General features: G+C 34.8%; 3 protein-coding genes across 7 annotated transcripts; 1 reads left to right on the forward strand and 2 right to left on the reverse strand.

Annotated features, from left to right (window-relative positions):
• Positions 1–656: 656 nt before the first annotated feature.
• Positions 657–5,274, reverse strand: LOC105167480 (uncharacterized). Of its 2 annotated transcripts, XM_011087228.3 has the most exons (13): positions 5,058–5,274; positions 4,694–4,949; positions 4,527–4,593; positions 4,038–4,116; positions 3,690–3,773; positions 3,402–3,518; positions 2,816–3,244; positions 2,160–2,554; positions 1,972–2,071; positions 1,828–1,887; positions 1,668–1,754; positions 1,317–1,445; positions 657–1,124 (listed from the first exon to the last, which is right to left on the reverse strand). In XM_011087228.3, exons 3-13 carry the CDS (start codon positions 4,589–4,591, stop codon positions 819–821), a joined length of 1,851 nt encoding a protein of 616 aa, XP_011085530.1. In that variant the 5' UTR covers positions 4,592–4,593; positions 4,694–4,949; positions 5,058–5,274; the 3' UTR covers positions 657–818. The 2 variants fall into 2 exon arrangements, with proteins under 2 accessions (XP_011085530.1, XP_088740153.1); XM_088884027.1 differs by having other exon boundaries at positions 4,694–5,274.
• Positions 5,275–7,004: 1,730 nt separating this feature from the next.
• Positions 7,005–8,687, reverse strand: LOC105167481 (transmembrane family 220 helix protein). Its single transcript, XM_011087233.3, has 3 exons — positions 8,383–8,687; positions 7,956–8,264; positions 7,005–7,212 (listed from the first exon to the last, which is right to left on the reverse strand). The coding sequence occupies exons 1-3, from the start codon at positions 8,465–8,467 to the stop codon at positions 7,133–7,135; spliced, it is 474 nt and encodes a 157-aa protein (XP_011085535.1). The 5' UTR covers positions 8,468–8,687; the 3' UTR covers positions 7,005–7,132.
• Positions 8,688–20,829: 12,142 nt separating this feature from the next.
• LOC105167482 (BTB/POZ domain-containing protein At3g50780) lies at positions 20,830–24,722 on the forward strand. 4 transcript variants are annotated; one of them, XM_011087236.3, is made up of 4 exons: positions 20,831–20,976; positions 21,511–21,624; positions 21,903–22,649; positions 23,417–24,722. In XM_011087236.3, exons 3-4 carry the CDS (start codon positions 22,014–22,016, stop codon positions 24,386–24,388), a joined length of 1,608 nt encoding a protein of 535 aa, XP_011085538.2. In that variant the 5' UTR covers positions 20,831–20,976; positions 21,511–21,624; positions 21,903–22,013; the 3' UTR covers positions 24,389–24,722. The 4 variants fall into 4 exon arrangements, with proteins under 4 accessions (XP_011085536.2, XP_020552007.2, XP_011085538.2 ...); XM_011087234.3 differs by having other exon boundaries at positions 20,830–21,624; XM_020696349.2 differs by having other exon boundaries at positions 21,511–22,649.
• Positions 24,723–25,074: the final 352 nt, after the last annotated feature.

Here is a 25,074-nt window from a genome sequence, read left to right on the forward strand (position 1 = left end):
ATTGTACCGATGTACTATATTTGTTTAATGAAATTTACATTTACCGAAAAAAAAAATTGTGGATTTGTTTTACTTTTCTTTTTTTAGTTTATGAGTTGAACCCAGTAAAAACCCATATTAGGCTCATTAACAATTCATTTTAAACCTATTAACAACCTATATCCAACTCAATTTAAAATATAGCTAACCCAACCCAATCCAAAACTAGTTGGGTTGAGTTAAACCCACGGGTTTCAGACCATCTTAGCACCCCAAATTACATAAAAAAATTTCAATCATTAACAATTAATATATATTGATTATCAATATCAAATATGTATAACTACTATTATAGTAGACTAATTACTATTAAAATATATTAATACCCACGCATTAACAAGACTCTTACTAAATATAATTTTCCATCCCTGAAAATGTACGCATGCAATTAAACCAAATAGTAGGAGAGAACGCCGTAATTATCCATATATGATATACATTCCTGTAGGTGCAAATTATTTGTTTCTTCACAGATTACATTTAAATTCGTCAGTAAGCGATTGCATTCGGACCATACTTAATATTTTTCTATGTGCAACGAGTTTAAAAATTTCAGAGTATAAATTATGTCACATCAGTATAATATCAATTCGACACTGCTAACATGACATCATTCATACTATTTGATATTTTCTCGCTCGATTCAAATAAGAAAAGCCATCGTCCTGAAAGAAACTACACCTCTATCGAAGAATAAATATGTAGCAGAGCAAATATATACGGAAAGAAAATTAGAAAAGAACCTAGGGAGATTATGTTAATTAGCTACTTGCCATGATTTACTTTTCCATGTCTTTCAATATCAGATACCTGAAGCTAAAATTATGGGGAACCCATTCGATATTTTTGTGAGATTTCTCGGTCTGATTATGGTCGTTAATGCTTTTCGACTGGGAGTCGGGCAAAATTTGCTGCATCATCTCCATTATACCAGCAGGGCATAGACCTGAATCCTTTGCGTACGACTCAACAAGCTTCGGCAAAAGGACTTTCTGATCCTTCCCAATACCAAGAGTTCCGCAAATATAATCTTCTTTCGCAGCCTCCAGCTCTTGAAATACTGCTTTGGGCGTGTAAATCCGAACCTAAGAACAAACCAGATGCTAACCGGTGAGAACGCCTATGTTGTTCAATTTATTTTGGTCTTCGAATTGACCATGTCTGAGCATGAACGCATTAAGCAGAAGCCGATTTGAGAGTTGAAATCGTCATGTGGTCTAACTAAGGCATTGCTCATAATCAAATAATTGAAAGAAAGAGAAGGTTTAGGCAATTACCACAGGATCTGAGTGGCTTCCACATGAAAGTGCATAGTGGAGAAGGGGTTCAGGGCGTTCGGTTGCATATGCTTGCCATTCATCACTGGCTTTAAATTTTGTTTTCGAAGTAAGAAGCAACCTAAGCCACTGCAATAGAAGATAATGTAATGCAGGAAATGCTCTTTAATCCACCAATTCTGAAACTAAGAACTGAAAAATGGGCAGGGAAAGCCTTTTGACATGAAGGGGGAAATTTGGGTGCAATTTTTGCGAATTTTGTCATGTTAGGCATTGTGGAGGAGCCTGAAGCATGGCTGATTTCATCTAGATAGAAGCCTAGTTACTTAGTGATATGAGGCACAGATTAACCTGTCCAGGACGAGACATTCGGCATCCCAGGATAGAGTTTTGTATGACATCTGCGCTTACTACTTGTCCTCCAACATTGTAGGCAGCCTAAGTGAACACAAACGTTGAATTACAAGTTTCAAACCTAGCATTTCTGGGAGTAAAATATGGCTTCTTTTACCTTCAAGAGTAGAAACATTCGCTTCATATTGTTCCGAGGAATCCCATATGCCAAGAACGCCTGTTTACATTAGAAACACAATCAGCTCATAGAGATGGATTAAAGAAATGAACAAGTCATGCATCTGAAGATGTGGATCTTTACATGCATCACCAAAGCATTGTGCACATTGATCCAGAAAGCCAGCTTCTCTTCATTTGTCATCTTGCTAGGATCCATGTCTTTCAGCTGAGAAATAAGAGACCTGTAAAATATGAAGTCAGGGGCTGAACCAGATGTTGATGATAGGAAAATGAATCCACTCGACATATCTATATCATGCAAATAATCACCTATAATTTTGTAACAAGTATCTGGTATCACTCAATTTCTGATCATTTTTATGTATACGAAGTACTTCAACCGTTCTGCTGCAAGCCCCATTAAAATCTTTCAGCCCTTCCACATGAAAAGGACTATCCAACCTATTATCGGAAGAAGAATCATTTCTCAATCCCGGACTCCACAAGTCACATTGATCTTTAGGAGAAAATGCACTTGTAGATGACAAAGATGAAGCCGGTGATGAGGGGCGATGATTGGCCGATGGGGGTTCAGCAAGCCTGCAATATATATCTGATATACACTTGACCATATCTTGAGAAAGTTTGTTTGGTGTCTCTGGAATATAATCAGAAGCACTGGCACTTAGATACTCTGCCAGACTGATTGCATGTGAAGAAGAATGCTGGGCACATTGTAAGGAAACCAAATCATTGACGAGTCAATGGAATAATCTAAAAGGATTACAAGGTAACCGAATTTCAAATATAATTTATAAGAAAATCAGCAAATGCAACATGCATGGGAACTCCCAATACAGAAGAAAAATTGATCTAATGCTAGTTACACAGAATGAAAATCATGTGTTGGCAAGGACTTCTAGAGGAAGTGAAGAAAATGAAAACCATCGTGTGATAATTTGGCTATTATAGGTAAAATGTGATACCTCCATCATTGACGATGGTTGAGACTGACATGCACGGAGGACAGGCTGTCCCGATGCATGTGCTGGTAGAGAGGTTCTGTTTGCCGGCACTGAAAGTTGAGATAGTGAAGAGTGAGAGTGTTGAGCAACAGAATCTATAAGCTTCTCTTCGGATGGTCCATTGGCTTCCTCACTTGAACCAGTCATAATTCGAGTTTCAACTTCAGGTGCAAATTTCTCCCTCACAGTATTCATATCTGATCTAGAAGAACCGAGGCACTGTCTACTAGGATTCGCGAAGGGTGATTCAAATTCTTCATCTTTCTTTGATGGAGACAAGGAAGAAATTCGTTGATCAAATGCTTTCCTATATAGTGAAAGAAGATACTTCTCTAAATGGCCAACTTCCAGCTCCAATACTGCAATTTCTTTAAGGAGTTCTATGGCTGGCTGGAAATAGAGAAACTTCTAATAAAACCTAAAGGAATATGGATCTCATGGAAGAAAGCAACAAAAGAGTCATTTAAGCCATCCTCCTGTATGCATATCCATCACCTAATACAAATGCAGTAACAAAGTTTATGATGTAAGAAGCAGAGATTGCTACCTTGGGTATTATGGTTTCATTTGTAATATCATGGGATAAAGCCCCACAACTCAGTGTTGTTTGAAGGGCACAGCGAACGTAAACTTGTTCTTGTAATTTCTTTTCTAGCTGCATTATCTGCATTGATAAACAAATCCATGATGGAAAACCAATACTAGCACTGAAAAACATACAAATCGTGAGCAAGGAAACGGATTAGCTGAGATCAACATTTGTTGTATAATTTACATTGAAGTTAGGTTAAAATTTGAACTTTGTAGGATCTTTTACTATCAACATCCTCCATACCTCCTCCCTCAAAGAATTCTGAATGTCAGCATGTGACGATTGTTTCTTCTTGCTGTTGCCACAACCATTTAAGTGTCCCATATCCTAGCATGAAACAATTCAGCAATTTTTTTGTCAAGTCCCACTCATTAGTTGTTTCCAATTCCAAGTATATTCCTCCCACTCCCAGATAGCATTAGTGATACAAGTAAGAACTCTAACATGAATTGAGAAAGGTAAGATGTATCTGCTGTATCTGGTTGCTGCTGCAAACAAAGTTGATTCTCAAGTTTTCAAGGTCCAATATCCAAAAGGCTTCTCCCACAACAGTTACTTCAAACACAAGAGGAAAAGACCACAATAACGTACCGGCACCAACTTATGCGGAGTAGCTGCTTCTGCAGATTGATCCAACTTATCTTCTTCAGGTACTCTGCTGTTTGGGAAGCTGCCATTGCAATAACATTAACAAAGAGAAGTTGACATTCAGCATAAGACACTTGCCAACTCAATCTATGTTTATCCAATACAACCATGAAACAGAAATATTACTCTAATGATCAGAATGTCTAACTATTACAAGAAACCATTCTATTAACTAGAACAAAAGAGTAAACTAGAGGAAAGTAAGCAGATCACAGAAACTCAAGAAAACCCAACTCCCAGATCAAGATTTCACACAGATTAATTGATTTCCCAAATTCTCCCAAGAATCGCAAATTCCAGAAGGAAAACAAGATATGTTTTGCCTACATAAATAAAGTCATAATGAAGCTGGTTTTAATTGATTCTCCCTCCATCTCCTGTCTCAGAAACACCAAAGCTATTACAGAACTGCAACCCAGAAAGTTAGTATACCTCTTGGAACGCTTGTGTCTAACCAGTCCAGCCCATGTACTACTGATAAACCCTTCGAAACCCATCTCTGCAAATCAGAGGACCACAACATGATTTATCAACAAGTACCACCTAATCCTAGATATAAAACATAAATGCAAAGCAAACAAACCCAGAAAACCCATTACCTTTGACGCAATGAAAGTCAAGATCGAATTTTTGTGACACAAGAAAGCCAAAGAGGGTTCCTGGAAAACAACATCAAGTTGGACAAAGCACCCAAATTGTCTTCTGTCATATATTTATCACGCTCTCTCTCAGTGCTATCTATGTCTGAAGTCTGAACACAACATAGGGTCATGGGCATACGCAAAATCCGCCCCTGCCCCCCCCAATTCTCTTCTGTCACATACTTGTCACGCTTCCAGTGCTACTCTGTGAAGTCTGCACACAACAGAGAGTGATGGGCATACGCAAAATGGCTGAGGAAATCTGCCTTTTTTGACCATACGGCCGCGTCTTTCTTTCTTGATACAAAAAAATTCTACGTACCAACAACAACGGATTTGGAGTCTTTAACAAGAATGAATTGCAGTTTGCGGACTTTTGTTTTCTTGAGGAAAGTCTCAGTCTCTCGATCATGTCAAACCCAACTCAACACAGAGTACAATAGTGAAATCAAATGCTCAAAGGTGACGGAATGAATGGTGATTATGATTTATGAGGGTGAAGTAGTGATGATAATGAATTTGTGATAAATTATTAGCAAACAAAAAACTTTTTGGTGACAAGAATATATTACGACTGTTTTTTCTTTCCTTAATGGATGAAAATTATAAATAGAATTTCGTCAATAAACGTATGTCTATTACCAATATTTAATATATATATAATTAATCAATAACTATTATTATAATAAATTATAAATTCAACCTCCATTAATCTCAAATATATATAACTACTATTATTATAATATATTAATTTCTGTTAAAATAGACAAGTATTCATACATAAAAAGGACAAAAACTCATAATCTCTTAATTTGATGATCTAAAGTAGGTTATATTAACAATTACGACACGATTATTAGCTCACATTCACATTTCTTATAATTTCTGGGATTACAAGTGGGAGTTGGTGAACCAAAAATTCTTACATCTGTTGAATATAACATTACTTCAAAGTATGAATCACACTGAAAATAGTTTGCCATTATTCTGCATTAAAAAATCTTGTCTTTCCGGACACCTAATTATTACACTCATTAATTATGAACTGGTCAAAGTATCATTAAAAGTTTGTTTTTCCTCCTTTTAAGAAAATCGATTACAATTTTAAATCAAGATATATTAATTACTGACAATGATAATAAATAATTGTCAATTAAGTTGTTTCCTTGTACCCAATTAAATTAGACTAATCCGTAACAGATAAAAGTGACCCAAATGAGGAAAATAACTTGAGTCACTCTATTTTAGTTATTTTTTTGGCTCATTTTAATTTCTTATAAATTCATTTTTTTGTGTTTACGGTTGAAAAATAAAATAAACTACTCGATATTCGATTAAAACGAATGATAAAAATTTATTTGAATTGATGTGTTAATTTTAACAAATCGAACTCGAACAAAAATTTTTGTTTGATAAGCTTTCAGGCACTCGAACTCGATTATTTGGCAAAATAATAGAAATACACTTAAAAATATTAAGTTACTCGAGTCTAATTCATAATTGATCTAATTAAAATTTATTTGAGCTCGAGTAGGTTAATAATAAAATCAAATCCAAATACAATTTTTAAAATTTGATATTAATTCAAATAAATTTGAAAAATAATATGACAAATTCGACTCGAATCATTTAGCGCACAATCTTGGTCCTTCTTTTCTATTGCAATCTATTGTTCTAATTTTCAGGCTTCTCTTTGATGGGTTGTTTTCAATTTGGGGATATGAAAGCCATCATTCACTAGACCTAGTTGTTATTTGGCAATTCTTGACCATTGTAGCTTTCTGGATAACAAGCTACAGTCTTTGCATGCCATTTTTCAACTTGAAGTCAACATTTGGACAGATGATTATCGTTATTTCTTGTCTCTTCTAAGTGCTCTGGTATTTTATGGTAAATGGATAAAAATACAATTTTACAATTTAATTTTTTTTAAAAAAATAGCGCGTATTATGCACATTTCGTGTCTATTATTTTTCTTATACTATTCTGAAAAATATACAAGAGAATTTTTGCTAGTTTTTTTTTTTAAACGAGCTTTTAAATATTTTTACCATGATATATTCTTTTCATTATTCAATATATTCAAATGATTCTGTAATATAAGACATGATTCTAAGGAATCGAGTGTAATTTTTTAAAATAAAAAATATATTTTCAATGTGCTTATTTTTCAAGAAATAACAATGTTTGGTGTTATTTGCTACTACCAATTTGATCCCCCTCTTGCACTGTCCTAAACTCTGAACCATCAAAGTCTTGTCCAAAAGAGTCATGAAAGAGCTTAGTGCAACTCCACATTCTTAGGTTTAACATCTCAGCTTGATTTCAACTCTACTGACCAAAAATTAAAATTCTTACAAGGAAGAGAAATTTGCGTGGCCATTACATCTGTCTGCATCAATATCTCATTTCTTTGTGTTGAAATCCAAAGAAAACGAAGCTGAGTCCGTAGGCAACGCCCACCAGGATCGGCATCCCTGTTCAAATTGGAAACACAATGCATATATACATCAAGATGACAGTTCAAATAAACAAATATGTTCAAACGAGAATTTACAATAAAAAATTAGTATCGAGATAAGTATATAATATATCCACATTCATGACTGATGGGTATACACATGTCACCCCCGCAAAAAGACCGAATTATCCTTCATTAAGGGCATTACAGTCATTTCGCGATTAGGATCCGCGCCTTTTGTAACGGGCGGGTCGCAGAGGACCCGACCCGGGTCCAACAGACTGATTGAAAACCTAGACAATGACAGCCGCTCGATCAGAACGCGAGTCGGTAGGATAAGGCCACGTGGCCCAGTACTTGATGTCTAACTGTGCTCTATAAATAGACCCCGATACGCCATAAAATGAGGTAACTATTATGCATTAATTGAGCTCGAACTTTGAGATCGCATACATTTTTCTCGATCAACCTAACTTGAGCATCGGAGGGTCATTGTCGGGAACGTGCCCGACAAGCTCACGGTTCGTGTTTTATTCTCAGGGGACCCAAAATCTGGTTCGGAAGAGTTAGACCATCTACAGTGAGATCATCTCAGGAGATCGCTAATTTCGACCCGGATCAAAGACACTTGGTTGGCATCTCATATTTAAAAAATATGTTACACGGTTAACAAGCATACATAAAGATGCCATGTCAATTTATAATAGAAAATTTAGGAACAGAAAACAAAATAGGAGGCTAAGATAAAATCGAAAATACCATATTTTGCTAGTCGGAGTCGGGTCGGATGGTGAGTTGAGTTGTTGGAAGTGTCCAAGTAGAGGAACATGGAGATAACCACAAGCCCACTTCCAAATTTCTCCCGGACAACTCTGTCCCTCATGTCCAACGACCAAAACCCATCTCTCCCATGAACAAAACCTTGGACTGAGACCTTCACCAACAGCAGCACTCCAAGCCAAAAAGCAAATCTCCCCGTCTTTCTGGTTCTTGAATCGGGTGGGTTTTCCCAGTTGACCATATTGACAACAGAAGCTGTGACATACAGAGGAATCCAGAAGTACCAATCTGAAGACCAAACACCAAACAAACATTGGATTTAATTTGCAAGAAAAAGTATATATGAATCTTATTGGGTGGTTAATTGGTTGTGTTGTTCATTTTGTTTTAGGTTTTGGTTTTTTACCTGGGTCGTTGAATTGGAAACAGGCTGATACAGCAAAAAGAACAGCCATCGACAGACAGCAAACTCCCAGTAATGATCTCTTCATCGATCCTACCTAGTATTATTATTGATTCACTCCAAAGTCAAATGTTGGATTAATCTGCAGTGGAAAAGCTGTGCTTGTTCTATCAGGCAGATCTGATCAGAGAGGGTCTTTTCAGATGGTTGAGTTTTTGACTTTTCTGGGGATCTCATCTGATTTTTTTATAATAAGATCATAAGCACGCACAAGTAGTCAGAAATTGTTGAAGGTCAAAATCAGGGATTTTATGACAACAAATGCTTTACTCTATTTTAACATTGATAAAAACATTCATGTAAGCTTGACCAAAGTAGACACCCTTTTCGTCGGTAAGGATTGCGCATCCGCTGAATTGGGTTTTCTGTAATTGATTTGCTATTATCAATAATAAAAATTTTAATTATATGAGAATCGAACCATACATCACGTCGTATGTTTAAGTGCCGATGTGTGGAGTTTAAGTTACACAAGTGGTGCTTGTCGAATTGTTCTACCTTGGAGCTCATTGCAATTAGGGGTGTTAATGGATAGGTTAAGATCTTATTCAAATTCATATTCATGAAAGACTCATCCTATTAAATAGTACCCATACCTTACCTGATTCGACTTGAAATATGCAATCTTATTGGACGACCCAATATCAGCCACGTAATCTCCCAAAATCGGTAATGGGCCCTGAGGATGAAAACACGTACGTCAGGCCCGTTGGGTTTGCCCTTAACTAAAACCCTTCGATACTCAAATTAGTTTGGTCGAGATAGAATATGAGATTAGAAGATGTACGGTCAAATGTGATAAATGTTAGTTATCTCAAATGATGTGTATCGGGGTATTTATAGGGCCCAAATGTACACTGTTGAATAGGCCACGTGTCGTAATTTGATTCACCCAAGCTTCTAATCGAACGGTTCCACTCCAGGCGCTAGTCGGGTTCCTTTTCTGGGGTTGAGAACAAATTTGGAACTCCAAAGACCCGACCCAGTGCAAAACATACGGATCTTTGTATATTTTGACTAAACTGCTCTTAATGAAGGGCATTTTTGTTCTTTTATAAAAAATTTAGGTATCATCCCATCCCATCACTACCCAACCCCCTCAAGACCCTATGGATCTCTAGACCCAATGCAATTATTTTGGACCCAATTTTTTGGGTTTGGGTAGGGTCTAGACCCAAAATTTCTTTTTTTTTTTTCTCTTTTTTTCTTCATAATATTGTTGGATAGTATTTGATATTTTTATTTAAGACAAAATAATTAAAAAGACTAAATAATTTTTAAATTAAATTGAATTAAACTTCTTTTTGTTTATATTTTCTATTTTTACCCATAATTATCAATAAATTCAACATTATTCAGATCAATTCACAAATAACTCTTTTTTTATAATATTTTTATATAATATATTATTTATAATACCGTTTACAAAATAATCAAATGAAACTATTAAATCTACACATTTTACAACAGCTGAATTTAATATTATAAAACTGTAAAATTTAATTTTATTACTTCAAGTTTTCAAACAATCATTATTAGATTTGAAGAATCACACGATAAATAACGTTATGATGACTTAAAATTTTTAGATTTGTTCACTTGAATGTAGATCAATTGAAAAATAATTATTTAATTGAATTGTATAAAAAAAATATTTTTTTGAGTTCAAATTAGGTATTTAGACCCATAGGTATTGTCCGTAGATCCAATCTATATTATTTTAAAGGGTTTGGGTCTGGGCCTGAAAATATTTGTTGGGTCTTGGTCTAGGTATTAATTTATGAGTTTGGGTAAAATCTTACTCTACCCATTGGCACCCTTAATTACAATTATAGATTTATATATGACTTAATTATAAGAAATGATTTTGGCCCATTTTGCATCTCGATGGTATTACAGTGATTAGGGATGTTCAATAAAATCGTTAGGCCGCCTCAATCAATCGCTCAACTCAGACCACACCGTAATTAGCAAGCTAAGGTTGGGTTGGGTTTGGTTTTGGACTACTAAAGAAAAGATCACATTTTAGTATTCGAATTCGATTTCGTTCGACTGTGACATTAATAATAATAATAATAAGACCAATAACAATAATAATATACTAGAATTCTTCATGTATTTATATAAAAGTTTCGATAATACATAAACCATTATTTAATGCGATAATAATAATTATGAAAGTTTTTTATTGCTATTGTGTAATATATGTGTATAAATATGTAAGCGAGATCAATTAGTTAATTGATTGATCTTAGTTACTGGTAATCTTCTATATTTTTATGCTATTGATAAATGCAAAAACTTGAAACAGATAATATCATTAATTTCTCACAATCTATTTTCATAATCATTTTATTTTATTTCAAATAATATTTGTATTTATATATTATTATGATCAATTTTTTATATAATTTAATTCGAAGACTTTTTTCATAATCTTATTCACAAAAATTTGGCAAGTTTTTTATATTTGTTTGTAGTCTAAAACAAATATATAATCATGTATAAGTGTTTATCTTTTACACATTATGTTTTTTTAAAAAAAAAAAAGTCTTTTACACATTATAATTGATATTCCATATGTTTATATTTTTGCTAATTATCACTACAAAAAATATATTTATTATGACAAAATAATTAAAAGAAAAGCATATATTGTTATAAAATACTAAATAATTGTACATATTATTGATCCTATATTAAAGATCACAAAACCGCCACAATACAATTAGATCACAAAAGTAGGAATTTAATGATTATTGAGTTGAATTTGGATTCAACTCTCTCAAAAATCACAAATATTAAATTGAGCCTTTCTATTATTATTTTTTTTCAATAGAGAGTGATAAATATTACATTAAATTTTTTTTATATAAAATTATGTTTTTTTTAAAGATTTTTTTAAAAAATAAAATAAAACATTTTCTTTTCCCAAATGCCTTTCTATTAGCTACACATACACTAATTTTTAATTATTATTTTTTGGAGCACACGAAGATGATGACGTTGTGGGCAAACTAGTACAGCAAGAGGCATGGGGACAAGTCACAAGACTTATGATTAAGTCGTGTTTTAACTTTCATCATTTATAATTGTAGTCGCTCTTTCTTTCAATTTCCAGTCTTGGGCAGCTGCAATTGGAAGTAACCCATAAATGGTCCCATGCATGTGTAGTGTGATTATTAATAATGCCAGAAAAGAAGAGAAAAGTCAAAAAGAAATTGAAGACCATTCGATGAGAATTGGAAACACCGGTGGTGGTCGGATTCGCTTTTGTGATTGGTGGGATTGGTTGGGATTTCCCCTCCACTCACATCAGATCATCGAAATTAGGGTTTTGTACTCAACTAATCGTTGCTAATTAATGTTGCTCCAGTTATTGCTCGGCATCAGGTGAGGTATATGCATCTGATGTCATAATTTAAGGTTGAGTATTTAGATCATTTGTTTGGTTTCAACTCGCGAATTAATTTCAATGATTTTGTGATTGCAATTGGAGTGTTCATTTCCATTAATCAAATCGAATCGAATTAGTATTTCAATTAATCTAACTTTTGATACGTTGAAATCACATATGGAATACCAAATCAAAATATTCGATTCAATTTGGTAAAAAAAAATGATGTAATGTTAATTTTTAATTGTAAATTATTTATGAATTAATAATTGTAATCATTTATGTATGTATTAACCATAAAAGTATTTATTTTTTAAATGCAGATATTAAATTACTAAGGATTTATATATTACATATATTTATAATATAATATATATTTAAAATTTGGTATTCAGTTCGATCGATTAGCTCGCACGGAAAATCGATACGAAATTAAATACTGAACTTTAGAAAAAAACAATAATTAATCAAATTTTCGATTCGATGTTCAACAAAAATTGAACTTTCTATTAAACTGATTTTCAATTAGTCAATCAAAAATTACAAACCTCTACTTGCAGTGATCGGTAAGAATAATATTAGATAGACTATAGTTAAGTCGTCTGATACTTAAGTTACTTGTAACTACTGAGTGTGAGAAAAGAAAATATCATAGTTAAGTCAATAAACATCATTACGAGATAAAGCTAAAAAAACACTAAGTGTGATAAAAAAATATATTTTACATCCGAAAGTGATATATATATATGTATATAAGTAATAAAATTATGTGACACAACATGGCCAATCGATATGAAGATAGTAAGATATATGGTTACAGAAAACAAACTATCGTGTCGGATTAAGTAAAAGATAAGCGAATTATCAAAAATATTTAGCCATGTATCGAGGGGCATTTAATAATTTTACATAGTTTACGTATGGTGGCTACATCAAATATTGATTACTAGAGAATTGTGGACATACTTGTAAAGAATGGTATCACTTTTCTGAAATAATCAATTTTTTGAGGATAAATATAAGTTTGTGGGTAAAATAATATTAGAGTAAGACTCTGGTGATGCCCAAACGGTTGGATCCATATGTAAGTGTTAAGGTAAAATCGACTTATACCATATGAAGGTACGAGTTAATTGGATGAAAGAGAACATGATATCTCTCCTGCTTAATAATCCATCTTTTAAGGAAAAAATACAAGCAACTTCTTGTGATATTGCAAATGAGCAAATTATCTCTTTATGAAAAATAAATAGTGATTTACCTTTATGTATTTTTTAAGGGGGATAAATTGCTATATTTTTTTTATAAGGGGGTGAATATTTATTTTTAATATTACAGGTCGATAAATTGCTATTTACCCATATTTTAAGTATAAAGTGAGGCCATTACAACCAACTTTAATGTATAGACTTTGAAAGTGATGAAGTAGTCATTAATTAAATGTAAAAGGCCATGTAACAATGCTCTTTCCCCTAATTAAATTAGTGGGTTGGAATTTTTGTGATAATAATTTGAAATGTTGATGTTCTCAATTGTGAGGACATCTTATCCATAGCATTTATGGCATGTTTCAATATTATTAAAACAAAAAAAATGGGGTGGATTTTAGATTCAATCTTTCAGCTCATTTCATTATATATATATGTATGTGTGAAAAAATATATTACATATATACTTCCATATTAAACATAGATATATACTCTTAGCTAAAATTAATATAAATTAATAAATAGCTTATTTTGCAATGTATTTTACTCTCACAATCTTTTTCTTCTCATCCCGTGACACCAAAACTTTTTCAAAAATTTCTTTCTTCTCTCATCATAATATTTTTTTTTGGTATGTTTGGGCATCGTGTTTGTCGATGATTAATACTATTTTAAAATAATACTCTATTGTCATACCAACTTTTCAATATATAAATTTATTCTTTTCATTCATTACATCCCTCAATAAAATTCAGTCATAATAAAAATTTGAATGTTTTTAATTAGTTTACTAAAATATCCCTCAAATTTACATACACCTAAATTTTTTGATACATTTTATGTTTTGAGACCACTATACCATGACTGATAATCAACTCATCAATAAAAAAATATATTTTTAATTTTAAAATATTGTTGCATACATATCGAGTGTGTCGTGTACCGCTAGTAGTTAGAAGAGAAATATATAAAGATGACATTTTCTTAAAAGAATCCTTTTATAATATTTTTAAAATTGTAACATGATTTAATTAATTCAATTTCTCATATCACTAGAAAAAAATTACTATTGTCTATATTTTAATTGCTATGAATTAAAAATTATGATAAATAACTATTATTAACTAACCTTATTCAACATGGCTAAAGTATTCACCGTGGTTGTTAGCCGTAGCAAAAACATTTTTCATAGCTTTGAGTCTCCCGCAAGAATTACAATCATAAACATTGCATGATCATAATCAATAACAATTTATGATTATTTTTTAATAATAATATTTAATTATAATTAAATATTATATTTTTTCTAATGTATATTGTGTGGGGAGGGTCGGATCTCAATTCCATGAACATAATTAACATGTCAATTTCCAAATTCGGGCATATCATTCATGTCGATGGATAATCATCCCTACTCACACGAGTGGTTTCACCTCAAGATTCAACTTTTGTAGACAAAGCAATGATCTAATTTGCTTTTTAGTTATCATTTTAAAAGCGACAAATTCACTATAATATGTTGTTTTCTGAACTTTGTACGTTTATAATTGAGGTCATTAATCTTTTAGAAGGAAAATTATTAACCAATTCATGTTTATTCGAATCAAATCAATTACACAGTAAGTGTGATATACTTATCATGTGATTAAAAAATTTTCTTGAATTATACGTACAACAATCACACTACAAGTTAAGAGTAAGTGAAAGATCTTTGTTGTGATAATGATAAGAAAAAGACTGTCTTGTCTAAGACAAAGACATAAACGTACAAGTTACATAAAAGTGAAGCATCCATAGTAAAATGCTAATGACCGACTGATGGAGAAATGAAGAGTTTATAAGGACAAGATAGATTTTCCCAATCAAGGAGGACTTGTGAAGGCCCACGCATTTTTTATTTATCAGGCAAATTATTTTGAGATGTCTGGTGCTATAAAATATGTAAAATATCAGAAATCATCACACTCAAAGCTGAGTTTGAACGAGATGATTGGCAGAAGAAAAATGATTTCTCCATTTGTGTAATTCATCTGAAGAAGAAACTGTAGAAAACGAGCTTATATATAAGGAAGAAGACAAAACTACTCTCTAACTAATCTAACAACTCTAACTATTAGGAAACATGTTCTTTGCTAAAGAAGGCGTGTGACGGAAATGGGACATATAAAGAATAAAATTTAAGTGACAAGGTATCCATCTCAGTTCCACCTCAGCAGCCATATCCACATAATCATTTTCAACCTCTTGCAATGCAACTTGCACTGTAACTTGCTACACCCCTCCTTAAGATGGAGCTTGAGGGGCCAAGCCCAACTTGACGAGCAGATGAATGAAATCACCAACAGGAGGAGTTAGCCAGTTGACCGCGGCTGGGAACAAAGGATGGTTGGATGAAACCAATTTGAACTGATCTCGAACAAGGTGACAATCGATGTCCAAGTGCTTGGTGCACTCGTGAAACACGGGGTTGGCAGTGACATGGATGGCAGCGTTGTTATCGCACCAGAACGTAACAGGTGTTCTAAATGTGAAGAGCACGTAGCAAATATGAAAGCTACAAAAGTTCACACACCGCAACGCCCATACTGCGGTATTTAGCTTCAGCAGAAGAGCTAGAGACTGTTGCATGCTTCTTTGTCTTCTAGGAGACAAGAGTGGAGCCAAGAAGATACAGAAGTCCATGAGCGAATGATAAGAGTCTGGGAAGGAGACCCAAGACGCATTTATAAAAACAGAAGGTTGAAGCGTATTGGAGGAGGGAAAGAAAAGACCCAGAGCAGAGGTGCATTTTGAAATAGCAGAGAACGTGAACTGCAACATCCCAATGAGAAGACTTGGGGTGTTGGAGGAATTGGCTAAGTTGCTTCACGACAAATGAAATGTTAGGCCGCGTGAATCCAAGATATAGAAGACGACCGATGAGCTTTTGGTAAGGGCTTGGGTTAGGCAAGATAGAACCAGTTTCAACAATGAGTTTAAGGCCTGGAGGCAGAGGAGTGGAGACCACCTTTGCATCCAAGAGATTGACATCTTTAAGTATATCAGTAAGATACTTTTGTTGAGTAACAAGAAGGCCGGAGTAGAGCGAGCAAGCTTTAGTCGCAGAAAATAGTTACCAAAGCCCAAATCTTTAATGGTGAAAAGAAAGTGTAAGTAACCCTTGGCTACAATAATTTCATCTTCAGAATTTTTAGTTAACAATATATCATCAACGTAAACCAATAATCCCACAAAAAAGTGGAAGTGACCTTCAAAAAATAAGCAGTGATCATGGAGATATTGAATGTAACCAAAACCGCGTAACTTAGTTGTAAGTTCGATATTCCACTGTTGCGATGCCTGCTTCATAGAGAGAGTGTTTCAACCTGCAGATATGCCTACAAAACCTTCGGGAGGCACCATATACAGATCCTCATTAAGGGGCCCGTGTAGGAAGGCATTGTTCACATCTAATTGCCACAAAGGGCAACCTTTAGCCACTGCAATTGCCAAAAAAACATGCACTGTTACCGACTTTGCCATCGGGAAAAAAACTATTAAAATAATTGATTCCTTAGATTGATTGTAGCCTTTTGCTACCAAGCGAGCCTTATAACGTTGCACACTGCCATTCGGATTCAACTTTAATTTGAAAACCCATTTATTGCTGATGGCCTTCTTCTCTGATGGCAATGGGACAAGCTCCTAAGTTTCATTCTTGTCAAGGGCAGTGAGTTCTTCATTCATAACCTCAACTCACGTTTCATCCTTACTAGCTTTGACATAGCTTCGAGGTTCCTGAACAGAAGATAGAAGAGAAACGAAAAACATATGTGCCGAATTAAAAGCAGAAAGGTAACAAGTGGTATCAGAATTGGAAGCACATTTTGCAAACATAATCATCTAGCTAGACTGATTTCTTGGGTATGCATAGAGATCTACGAGGTGGGGGAATATACATTGGATCAGAGCTAGAGGCAAAGTCATTATGTGGAGGCTGGGGTATAATATCTGTGCCAGTAGGCAGCTCAGGGTCTGTTGAAGTAGTAGAATTGGGTTAGGAGTAGAAGGAGGTAAGTGTGGAGATGTATCATCATCAGAGTCATCAGTATATGAAGGTGGTAAAGGGACTAAAGTATGAGTAGTTGGAGTTGAAATAGGGTTAAAGGGAAATATACTCTCATGAAATTTCGCATCTCTGGAAAGAAAAGCTAAGTTTGTGTTTAAGTCCAAAACCTTGTAAGCTTTATGGTGTATGCTATAGCCAAGAAATACACGCTTATGAGCCCTAGCATCAAACTTTTGTTGGGAGGGTAAGGTATTTGATGCAAAACAAAGACATCCAAAAACTCTAAGAATGGAGTATGAGGGTAGCTTGTTATAAAGAATCTCGTAGGGTGACTTCCAGTTTAGGAGGTGAGTAAGAAGTCTTTAATAAGGTATGTGGTTGCAAGGATGGTTTCCCCACAATAGTTAGATGGGAGATGAGCTTGAAATTTTAGATCCCGTGCTACATCAAGGATGAGTCTATGTTTCCTCTCCACAACACCATTTTGTTGTGGTGTGCCCCGCAAGAATTCTGATGAAGAATGCCAAGAGAATTGAACAAAGATTGACAATTGGTGTTTGTGAATTCAGTCCCGTTGTCTGACCTGATCACTTTTACTTTGGACTCAAATTGTGTAAGAATCATTTTGAAAAACATATCTAAGGTATGACAGACTTGTGTCTTGTATCGAAGAATGTCCAGGTAGCTCTACTGAGATCATCTACAATGGTGAGAAAATAATTGCAACCATTGAAGGTTTGAGTTTTATAGAGACCCCAAAGATCAACATGTATTAATTCAAAGGCATGCTTGGATTGAATTGCACAAGTAGAGAAAGGTAAACAACTTTGTTAGAAAGAGGGCAAATCATACAAGTATCTGATGTATCAATAGAATTCACCTCGGGTACATGTTTCAAAACATTCAAGGAAGGATGATCCAGCCGCCTATGCTATAAGACATTATTACAAAAAACAAAATCGGTACAAGGTCTATAGTGAACTGCAGAAAGTGAAACTATAGTGGATGGACTGAAAGATGATTTGTTCAACACATATAAGTTCTTGTAAAGCTTTCTTACTGTTATAATGCTTTTAATCACCAGGTCCTGTAAGACACAATAAGAGGAGTAAAATTTCACTATTATGGAAGAGTGTAAATAAAGTTTAGAAAGACATAATAGGTTGTACTTAAAACTTGGAATATAAAGAACTTCTGTACGCACTAGTGCGGGGTGTAATATCATAGATCCTGTGTGTGTGTGACTGATTTCATCCGGGAGATGTACGAGTGTGGATTTGGAAGGAGGTGAAGTAGATCGGAGAATATGTTTATGTGCACATATGTGATTAGTTGTTCTTGTATCAACTATCCAAGAATAAGAGAGATTATCATTAAAACTAGCAAATGCACAATTCTTACCAACAAAATTATCAAGCTGCACAAAGTTAGCGTGCAAAGGATCCTCTTGCAGCTGCACTTGGCGTCCTTCGAAAAACATCAACTTTATTAACTCCTGTAACAAGGCCTCTTGATTTTGTGTTTTATGTTGATGTTGATGTTTTTGTTCCTGCAATTGTACATTATAACCCCTTATAGCTCCCCCTTCCTTCTTCTTCTTTTCAATTAGGTCCTTATACCAATCTAAGGTTCCATGGAGCTTGAAACATGTCTCCGTCGTGTGACCTAAGCGATCACAGTTGCTATAATGCTGTCCCTTCTTGTCTTCTTTCTTTGCCCTAGCCTGGGTATGAATTCTTTTTTTCCTCATGCTCTCACTTGCAACAGTCTATAGCCTTTGCCCTATCCATGTTGACTCCCCTTTATCTTTCTACTTTTAAAACCATAGAGTATGCCTTGTTCACTATAGGTACTAGATCCATCACTAGAAGCTGATTGCACAAGTGATCAAACGTCTTGGTTAGCCCCATAAAAAACTAAATGAGTCTAGTAAATATTTCCTGATCTGCAATAGCCTTGGATAGTCCACAAGTACAGCCCCCACATGTGCACCGTGGAGTGGGCATCAACATGTCTAATTCATCCCAAACCATTTGCAATTTAGAGAAATACTCAACAACAACTGACATATTTTCTTGTGTCAAGGACGTTATTTCTCGTTGCAGTTGATATAAGAGAGGTCAATTACACTTTCCATATCTCTCTTCTAAATCTAATCAGAGTGTCCGTGCAGATTCCGCATACATGAAGTTGGCCCAACAATTTCCTTAGAAATACAATTCAAAATCCAGGTTGTAACCATACTATCAACATGTATCAATTGTTCAAATAATGGATCCGTCATGCGCGGCTCAACAAAAGTACCATCTATGAAGCCTAATTTCATTTTTGCTCGTTGAGCTCTCTTCACTGCATACCTCTAGGTAAAGTAGTTGTGTTTAGTTAAAAGTGCACAAGGATCATACCAGGATGATCAGAACCGTGTAGTTGTAGCACTTCAGGTATTGATTGTCTATGTCTTGCACCTGCTTCTGTCGTCATCGGTGTGGAATGTCTGCTACTTTCTACTGTTTATGCCATTTTGCTAACTGATTATAGAATTCTAAGAGCTGTGGTATGCAGAGATATTCAAATGAAGGCTCTGATACCATATTTTATATCAGAATACAATCAAAACTGAGTTTGACGAGAGGATTGGGGGAGGAAAAATGATTTCTACATTTATGTGTAATTCATCTGAAGAAAAAACTGTACAAAACGAGCTTATATACAAGGAGGAAGATAAAATTACTCTCCGACTAATCTAACAACTCTAACTGTTCGGAAACGTGTTCTTTACTAACAAAATATATAACAAGAATGCCGCATATAAAGAAATATAAGTGACAAGGCATCCATCTCAGTTTCACCTCAGCAGCCATATCCACGTAATCATCTTCATCCTCCTGCATTGCAATTTGCACTGTAACTTGCTACAAATTAAAACAACCACTATATATAAGAGGATAAAATTACACTTTTACTTTGGGTGTGATGGATGCGAAATCCTTCTAATGTGTTTGGTCGCATTCCGTAAAATAATTACTACAATATTTAGAATAACCTTTTTTCACCATATATAACTAAAATTCTATATGTAGTTCTTTTATTATATATGGATCTTGAATTTTAATGAAAAATATAAAAAAAATATTTAAAATTAAAATAAAAAATCATATCCACTGACACTATTGTTCTCGAAAAGAGTGGTGTGAGACGCACTATTGCTTCAGGTAAAATGATATTTCTTTTTTAATTTGATAATAGTTAATTTAACCTCTAAGTCAATGAGGATTAATGCTTAATTTAGTTGACAAAATTGATCTGCGGTGACTGTGGTGTCATGTGTTCGTAGCATATTAATTTGTAGATATTAATTTATTTTAATATTAGTTGTTGATTTACATTAATAATAATTATTTATATTATAATAGTAGCTGTTGGTAGTTGATAATTGATATTGATTAGTGATGATTAAAATTTATGATATAATTATAATCGATTTATTAAAATAAAGTAAATTTTTTCATCTGATTTTCGAGAAATGAATTAAAATCTCAAGAAAAATTGAAGAAAATCTGAATAAACAGAAATTTTTTATGTAAATCAAATTTGATTAAATCAAATTAATGACGTGTGAATGATCAATTTTTTAAAACAACACACAAATTACACATCAAATTTGATGTATAATTAGTTTCAATTTGGCAAAATTCAATCCGGGATAGGATTTTCCTTGAATAAACAGTGATAAAGAGTGTGCGGGAGGGTATTCTTGTCAAATGGAGTGAGAAAACCTGGCTTGTAATCTACGGTGTGTTCAACTGAAATAGATTCTGTACAGCAAAGAGCAACGGAGGAGACAATAAATAAAGCTGGAAAAAAGCAAAGAAGAAGATCAAAAGGTGACAGGTCCAGTGCATTTTGCATGCCTATCTCTCCATCCCTCTCACTCATTGATCTCTCAGTTTGCTTGTGTTTGTGTGTATACTGTGTGAGAGGAGCAAGAATTTTGCAGACATGATTGCTGATATAAATTCAGACCCACAAGAAGAGAATTAAGAGTAGTGTATTAAAATCAAGAAAAGCATCCTTAATTGTGAATGTGGAAGTTACCAAAACAGCCATATCCTCAAACTGTTCAACACCTCTCTCTCTCTCTCTCATTCTTTAGCATTTTAGCTCCTCAGATCATGTGGTTTCTTTATTAGCTCTGGAATTTTTTAATCGCAAAAGAGAAAATCTTTTGTTTTCTCATCATTGATCAATTCCACTCTGTCAAGTCCCTTGTTAAAGTGGTTCCCTTGATGCTTGACATCGAAGCTCTCTTCAATCATTTTCAGTCGCTCATAAATGAAAGAGTGATAGAAAGAGATGGACTACCAGAGAACCCTTCTCAGATTTCTCACTGTTTGTTGGTGAGTTCTTGTTGTTTTCAGGGGTTTCAACAGAGTTTCTCGGAGATGGCTGCTTGAAGAAAATTCTAATCTTTGTGATCTCTTGGAGGTTCTTTTTTAAAGGGTTCTTTTTCATTTTACCCATTCTGAATGCAGGTTAGTTGTTTCTGAAGAATGTGATTTGCAGCTTTTCAAATTCTTCATTCTTGATAATGGGAATTAAATTTCTGTAGTTGGTTGATTTTGGATTAGTTAATGGAGAGTCCTTTTAGTTTCTTATACTGTTAGTGTTATTGAGAATTCCTGATGCTTGGTCTGTTGTTATCTTCATTCCTTCATTAATATTCTTGCCAACGGAGAGCTTTTCATTTGTTGGAGGAAAGAAACTTTTGATTTTGATGTAGACCTTTTTGTTCTTCATCTTTTCTGAATAGGGAAACAACAGAGCTTTTGGAGTATTTGTTCCTCTTCTATTAGGGTCCTCCTTGTTTTTCACTGTAAATGCCACTCATTGACTCAATTTGAGTTTGAAGTCTTGTTCAGTTATGGCTGAGATTAGACTTCCCAGGTTAGAGCAGGGCCAAACCAAAATTAAGAATGTCCCAATTGCTGTAACCCCAGAGGGTTTCTGGTGTTGCCCCTCACCTGTTGTGTTTCAAAAGACAACCAAGACACAAAATCCTCAAAACAAGCCCAAGTCATCTGCTCCAACCCAGAATTCTGCACTTCAGAGAAAACCAAATTCAGTAAATGAGAAAAAGTCCGGTTCTACATCGTCTAGGACAAATCTTGTTACCGATGAGCAAAAGAGTCATAGTTCTGATCCACCTGTTCTGAATGCGCCGTCTATGAATGAAAAGGCACCTCGGCCGAAGCCTGAAAATGTGCCAAGGAAGGTAACAATTGAGTTTGGTGAACCAGGGACCAGTGATCTGAGGGTAATTTTGCTCGGGAAGCATGGACTTGCCGTGAAGTTGAGCATTCACAGGAGCATACTTGTGGAAAATAGCAGTTTCTTCGCCAGCAAAATATCGGAACAGCAGCCTGTTTTCCCCTGTCTTGAAATTGATAACTGTGATGATGTGGAGATATATGTGGAAACTATTGGACTGATGTACTGCAAAGAACTGAAACAACGGTTGATGAAGCAAAGTGTTTCACGTGTGCTCCGAATCCTCAAGGTAATTAACAGAATTGTGCCTCATATCATCATTTCTGCCTTTGCAGGTTAATGTTGGTTCTGCTTGCTAATTATAGATGTTCTTGAGACAATATACATTTGAAAACATGTTGTGCAAGAGATTCAGTTGTTTTTTTGTTGACTGTACTCCTCTATTTATGAAATGTTTTACTTAGACGATTGTTTTGATACACCAAGCAGCAGTGCTTTTCGTGCTGCATTCTGTTCATTACCCTAGGATCTCACTTCAAACTTCAAAGTTTTGTGTTGGGTAATTAAGATACTGTTCTGCTGTAGATCAATTTTACTTTAATCAGGTAGACGAATATTTTATTTGAGAAGCTCTTGGTTTGCCTAGTTTAGACAAATAACTCATGAATATGACTCCTTAATCCTACGAGCAACTTACATGCCTTGTATTTCTATGTTCAAGGAAGATACAGGCTTCTGGCTATCCAGATTTCCCCTATAATGGGATGAGGGAAGCTTGAATAGTCTCGGGATCATTACAAAAGTCTAGGATCATTCTCAACTAATACTTGATTGCACTAAAATAACTTTAAGGAATTTGTAGAATTGCCTGGAAGAAACATTACATTATGAATCCTTTTTGTCACGTTTTAGCTTTCCAGTTTCTGGCATCTGTTAATAATATGAAGGGGTTTCCACCTCTTCCATGATAATAAATATGTATGTTGACGCAATTGGTATACTACACGGGCTGAAACTATTTGTAATACGATTTATAATTCTGGTGAAAACTTGTAGGTTGGTGAACAACTGGGTTTCACGACATGCATCCAATCATGTTTGGAGTACTTGGAAGCAGTCCCTTGGGTTGGGGAAGAGGAAGAAGAGAAAGTGGTTTCTTCAGTCTTGCGTCTTGAGAGCGAAGGCATCAGAGTCAGACCAGTACTGAAACGAGTTTCTTCTGAAATTTCAAAAACGCCTAAAGACACCCTTTCTCACATACTAGAGTTAGTCCTGAAGAGCAAAGAGGAAAAGGGAAGACGGGAGATGAAATCTGTTGTACTGAAACTCCTTAGAGAAAACAACAATCTTCCTAGCTCTTCAGACTCATCTGACTTGTGTAATGAAACTCTTTTCAGTTCTTGCAGAAACTCCCTAGATTCTTTATTGTCTCTGTTCAGACAAGCTGCTGAACCTGATTTTGCTGCCAAACCTATAGATAGCAGAGAACCAGTAGTGAAGTTGATGGCTATAGAGGCCGATAACCTCTTATGGTTGCTTGATATTTTAGCCGACAGGCAAGCAGCAGACGAGTTCGCCATAACTTGGGCCAATCAGCAAGAATTGGCTTCACTTCACACTAGACTTCCTATTGTCTATCGCCACCATGTTAGCACGATTACTGCAAGACTCTTTGTTGGAATAGGAAGAGGGGAACTTCTTCCATCTAAGGATACCCGTCATTTACTGCTGAAAACCTGGCTAGAACCTTTGATTAACGACTATAGCTGGTTGCAACATGGCTGCAGATCATTTGATCGGAAGGTTGTTGAAGAAGGAATTGGTAGGACGATTCTCACGCTCCCCCTAGAGGATCAGCAAAGCATTTTGCTTTCTTGGTTAGGGAGTTTTCTGAAAGCTGGTGATAACTGTCCGAATCTTCAGAGGGCTTTCGAGGTCTGGTGGAGGAGGACTTTCATCAGACCATATGTAGAATCGGAAGCTCTCCAGCAGTCCAATAACACGATGACAACAAAAGTGGAAGAGTAATATAATTAAAATCCATTCAACCAACTTGACTTTGAGAAGGAACTTGGACTTGTGGAAGTCGAGGATGTCTTGTAACTTCGTGGCTGAGACGGCAAGATAGAAGCTGCAAAACTAGGTATAACAACAAGAATACATTGCTTAACTAGATACTGATATGCGTTATATCAGCTTTCCTTCTGATTGCTGATTGTAATTATTGTTTCCTCGATATATATGTGAAGATGAGATCCAAGAATTGATTGTGCAGCTATGCAATGATTTCTGAGTATCTAGCCCTGAATGGAGACAGTCTTGCAATGAAATTCAGACACTTTTCCTTGTGCTTCTGTTGAAATGGATAGTCTGAAATCTCATCTGCATAAGTTTACTTCTGAATTTTACTATATGTATGGTTGTAATGTGGTCCTATGTTGTCTTAGCCAGCTGAAATTCATTGTTCTGAATCCAAATCACTGTGCTCTTGAAAGGGATTTTGATCAAGATTTTGAACATCACAGATGATACACATACCACTGGAGGACTATGTTTCTATTGTCTATGTTTAATGTTATATGGCCAGTTGTTTACATAAGTTTTAGATCAAGATTCCATTTATACACTTTTTCTTTCTTTCTTTCTTTCTTTCTTTTTTTTTTTTTCTGTTTTTTGTTTCCATTGCAACTAATAATAGATCAAGATATTTTTCA

Source organism: Sesamum indicum, linkage group LG8 (assembly GCF_026168435.1).
Source record: "Sesamum indicum cultivar Baizhima isolate 11 linkage group LG8, ASM2616843v1, whole genome shotgun sequence".
Classification (NCBI taxonomy): domain Eukaryota; kingdom Viridiplantae; phylum Streptophyta; class Magnoliopsida; order Lamiales; family Pedaliaceae; genus Sesamum; species Sesamum indicum.

Bases quoted from the DNA above. Each gene is read 5' to 3' on its own strand.
- LOC105167480 (XM_011087228.3), bottom strand. From the start codon at position 4,591: ATGGGTTTCGAAGGGTTTATCAGTAGTACATGGGCTGGACTGGTTAGA. The intron at 4,117-4,526 runs GTATACTAACTT...TTGCAATGGCAG, and splicing joins AGACACAAGCGTTCCAAGAG to CTTCCCAAACAGCAGAGTAC. The intron at 1,755-1,827 runs GTAAAAGAAGCC...GTGTTCACTTAG, and splicing joins GAATGTTTCTACTCTTGAAG to GCTGCCTACAATGTTGGAGG.
- LOC105167481 (XM_011087233.3), bottom strand. From the start codon at position 8,467: ATGAAGAGATCATTACTGGGAGTTTGCTGTCTGTCGATGGCTGTTCTT. The intron at 8,265-8,382 runs GTAAAAAACCAA...TTTGGTCTTCAG, and splicing joins TTTCCAATTCAACGACCCAG to ATTGGTACTTCTGGATTCCT. The intron at 7,213-7,955 runs GTATTTTCGATT...CAATTTGAACAG, and splicing joins ACTCCGACTAGCAAAATATG to GGATGCCGATCCTGGTGGGC.
- LOC105167482 (XM_020696348.2), top strand. From the start codon at position 22,014: ATGGCTGAGATTAGACTTCCCAGGTTAGAGCAGGGCCAAACCAAAATT. The intron at 22,650-23,416 runs GTAATTAACAGA...GAAAACTTGTAG, and splicing joins GTGTGCTCCGAATCCTCAAG to GTTGGTGAACAACTGGGTTT.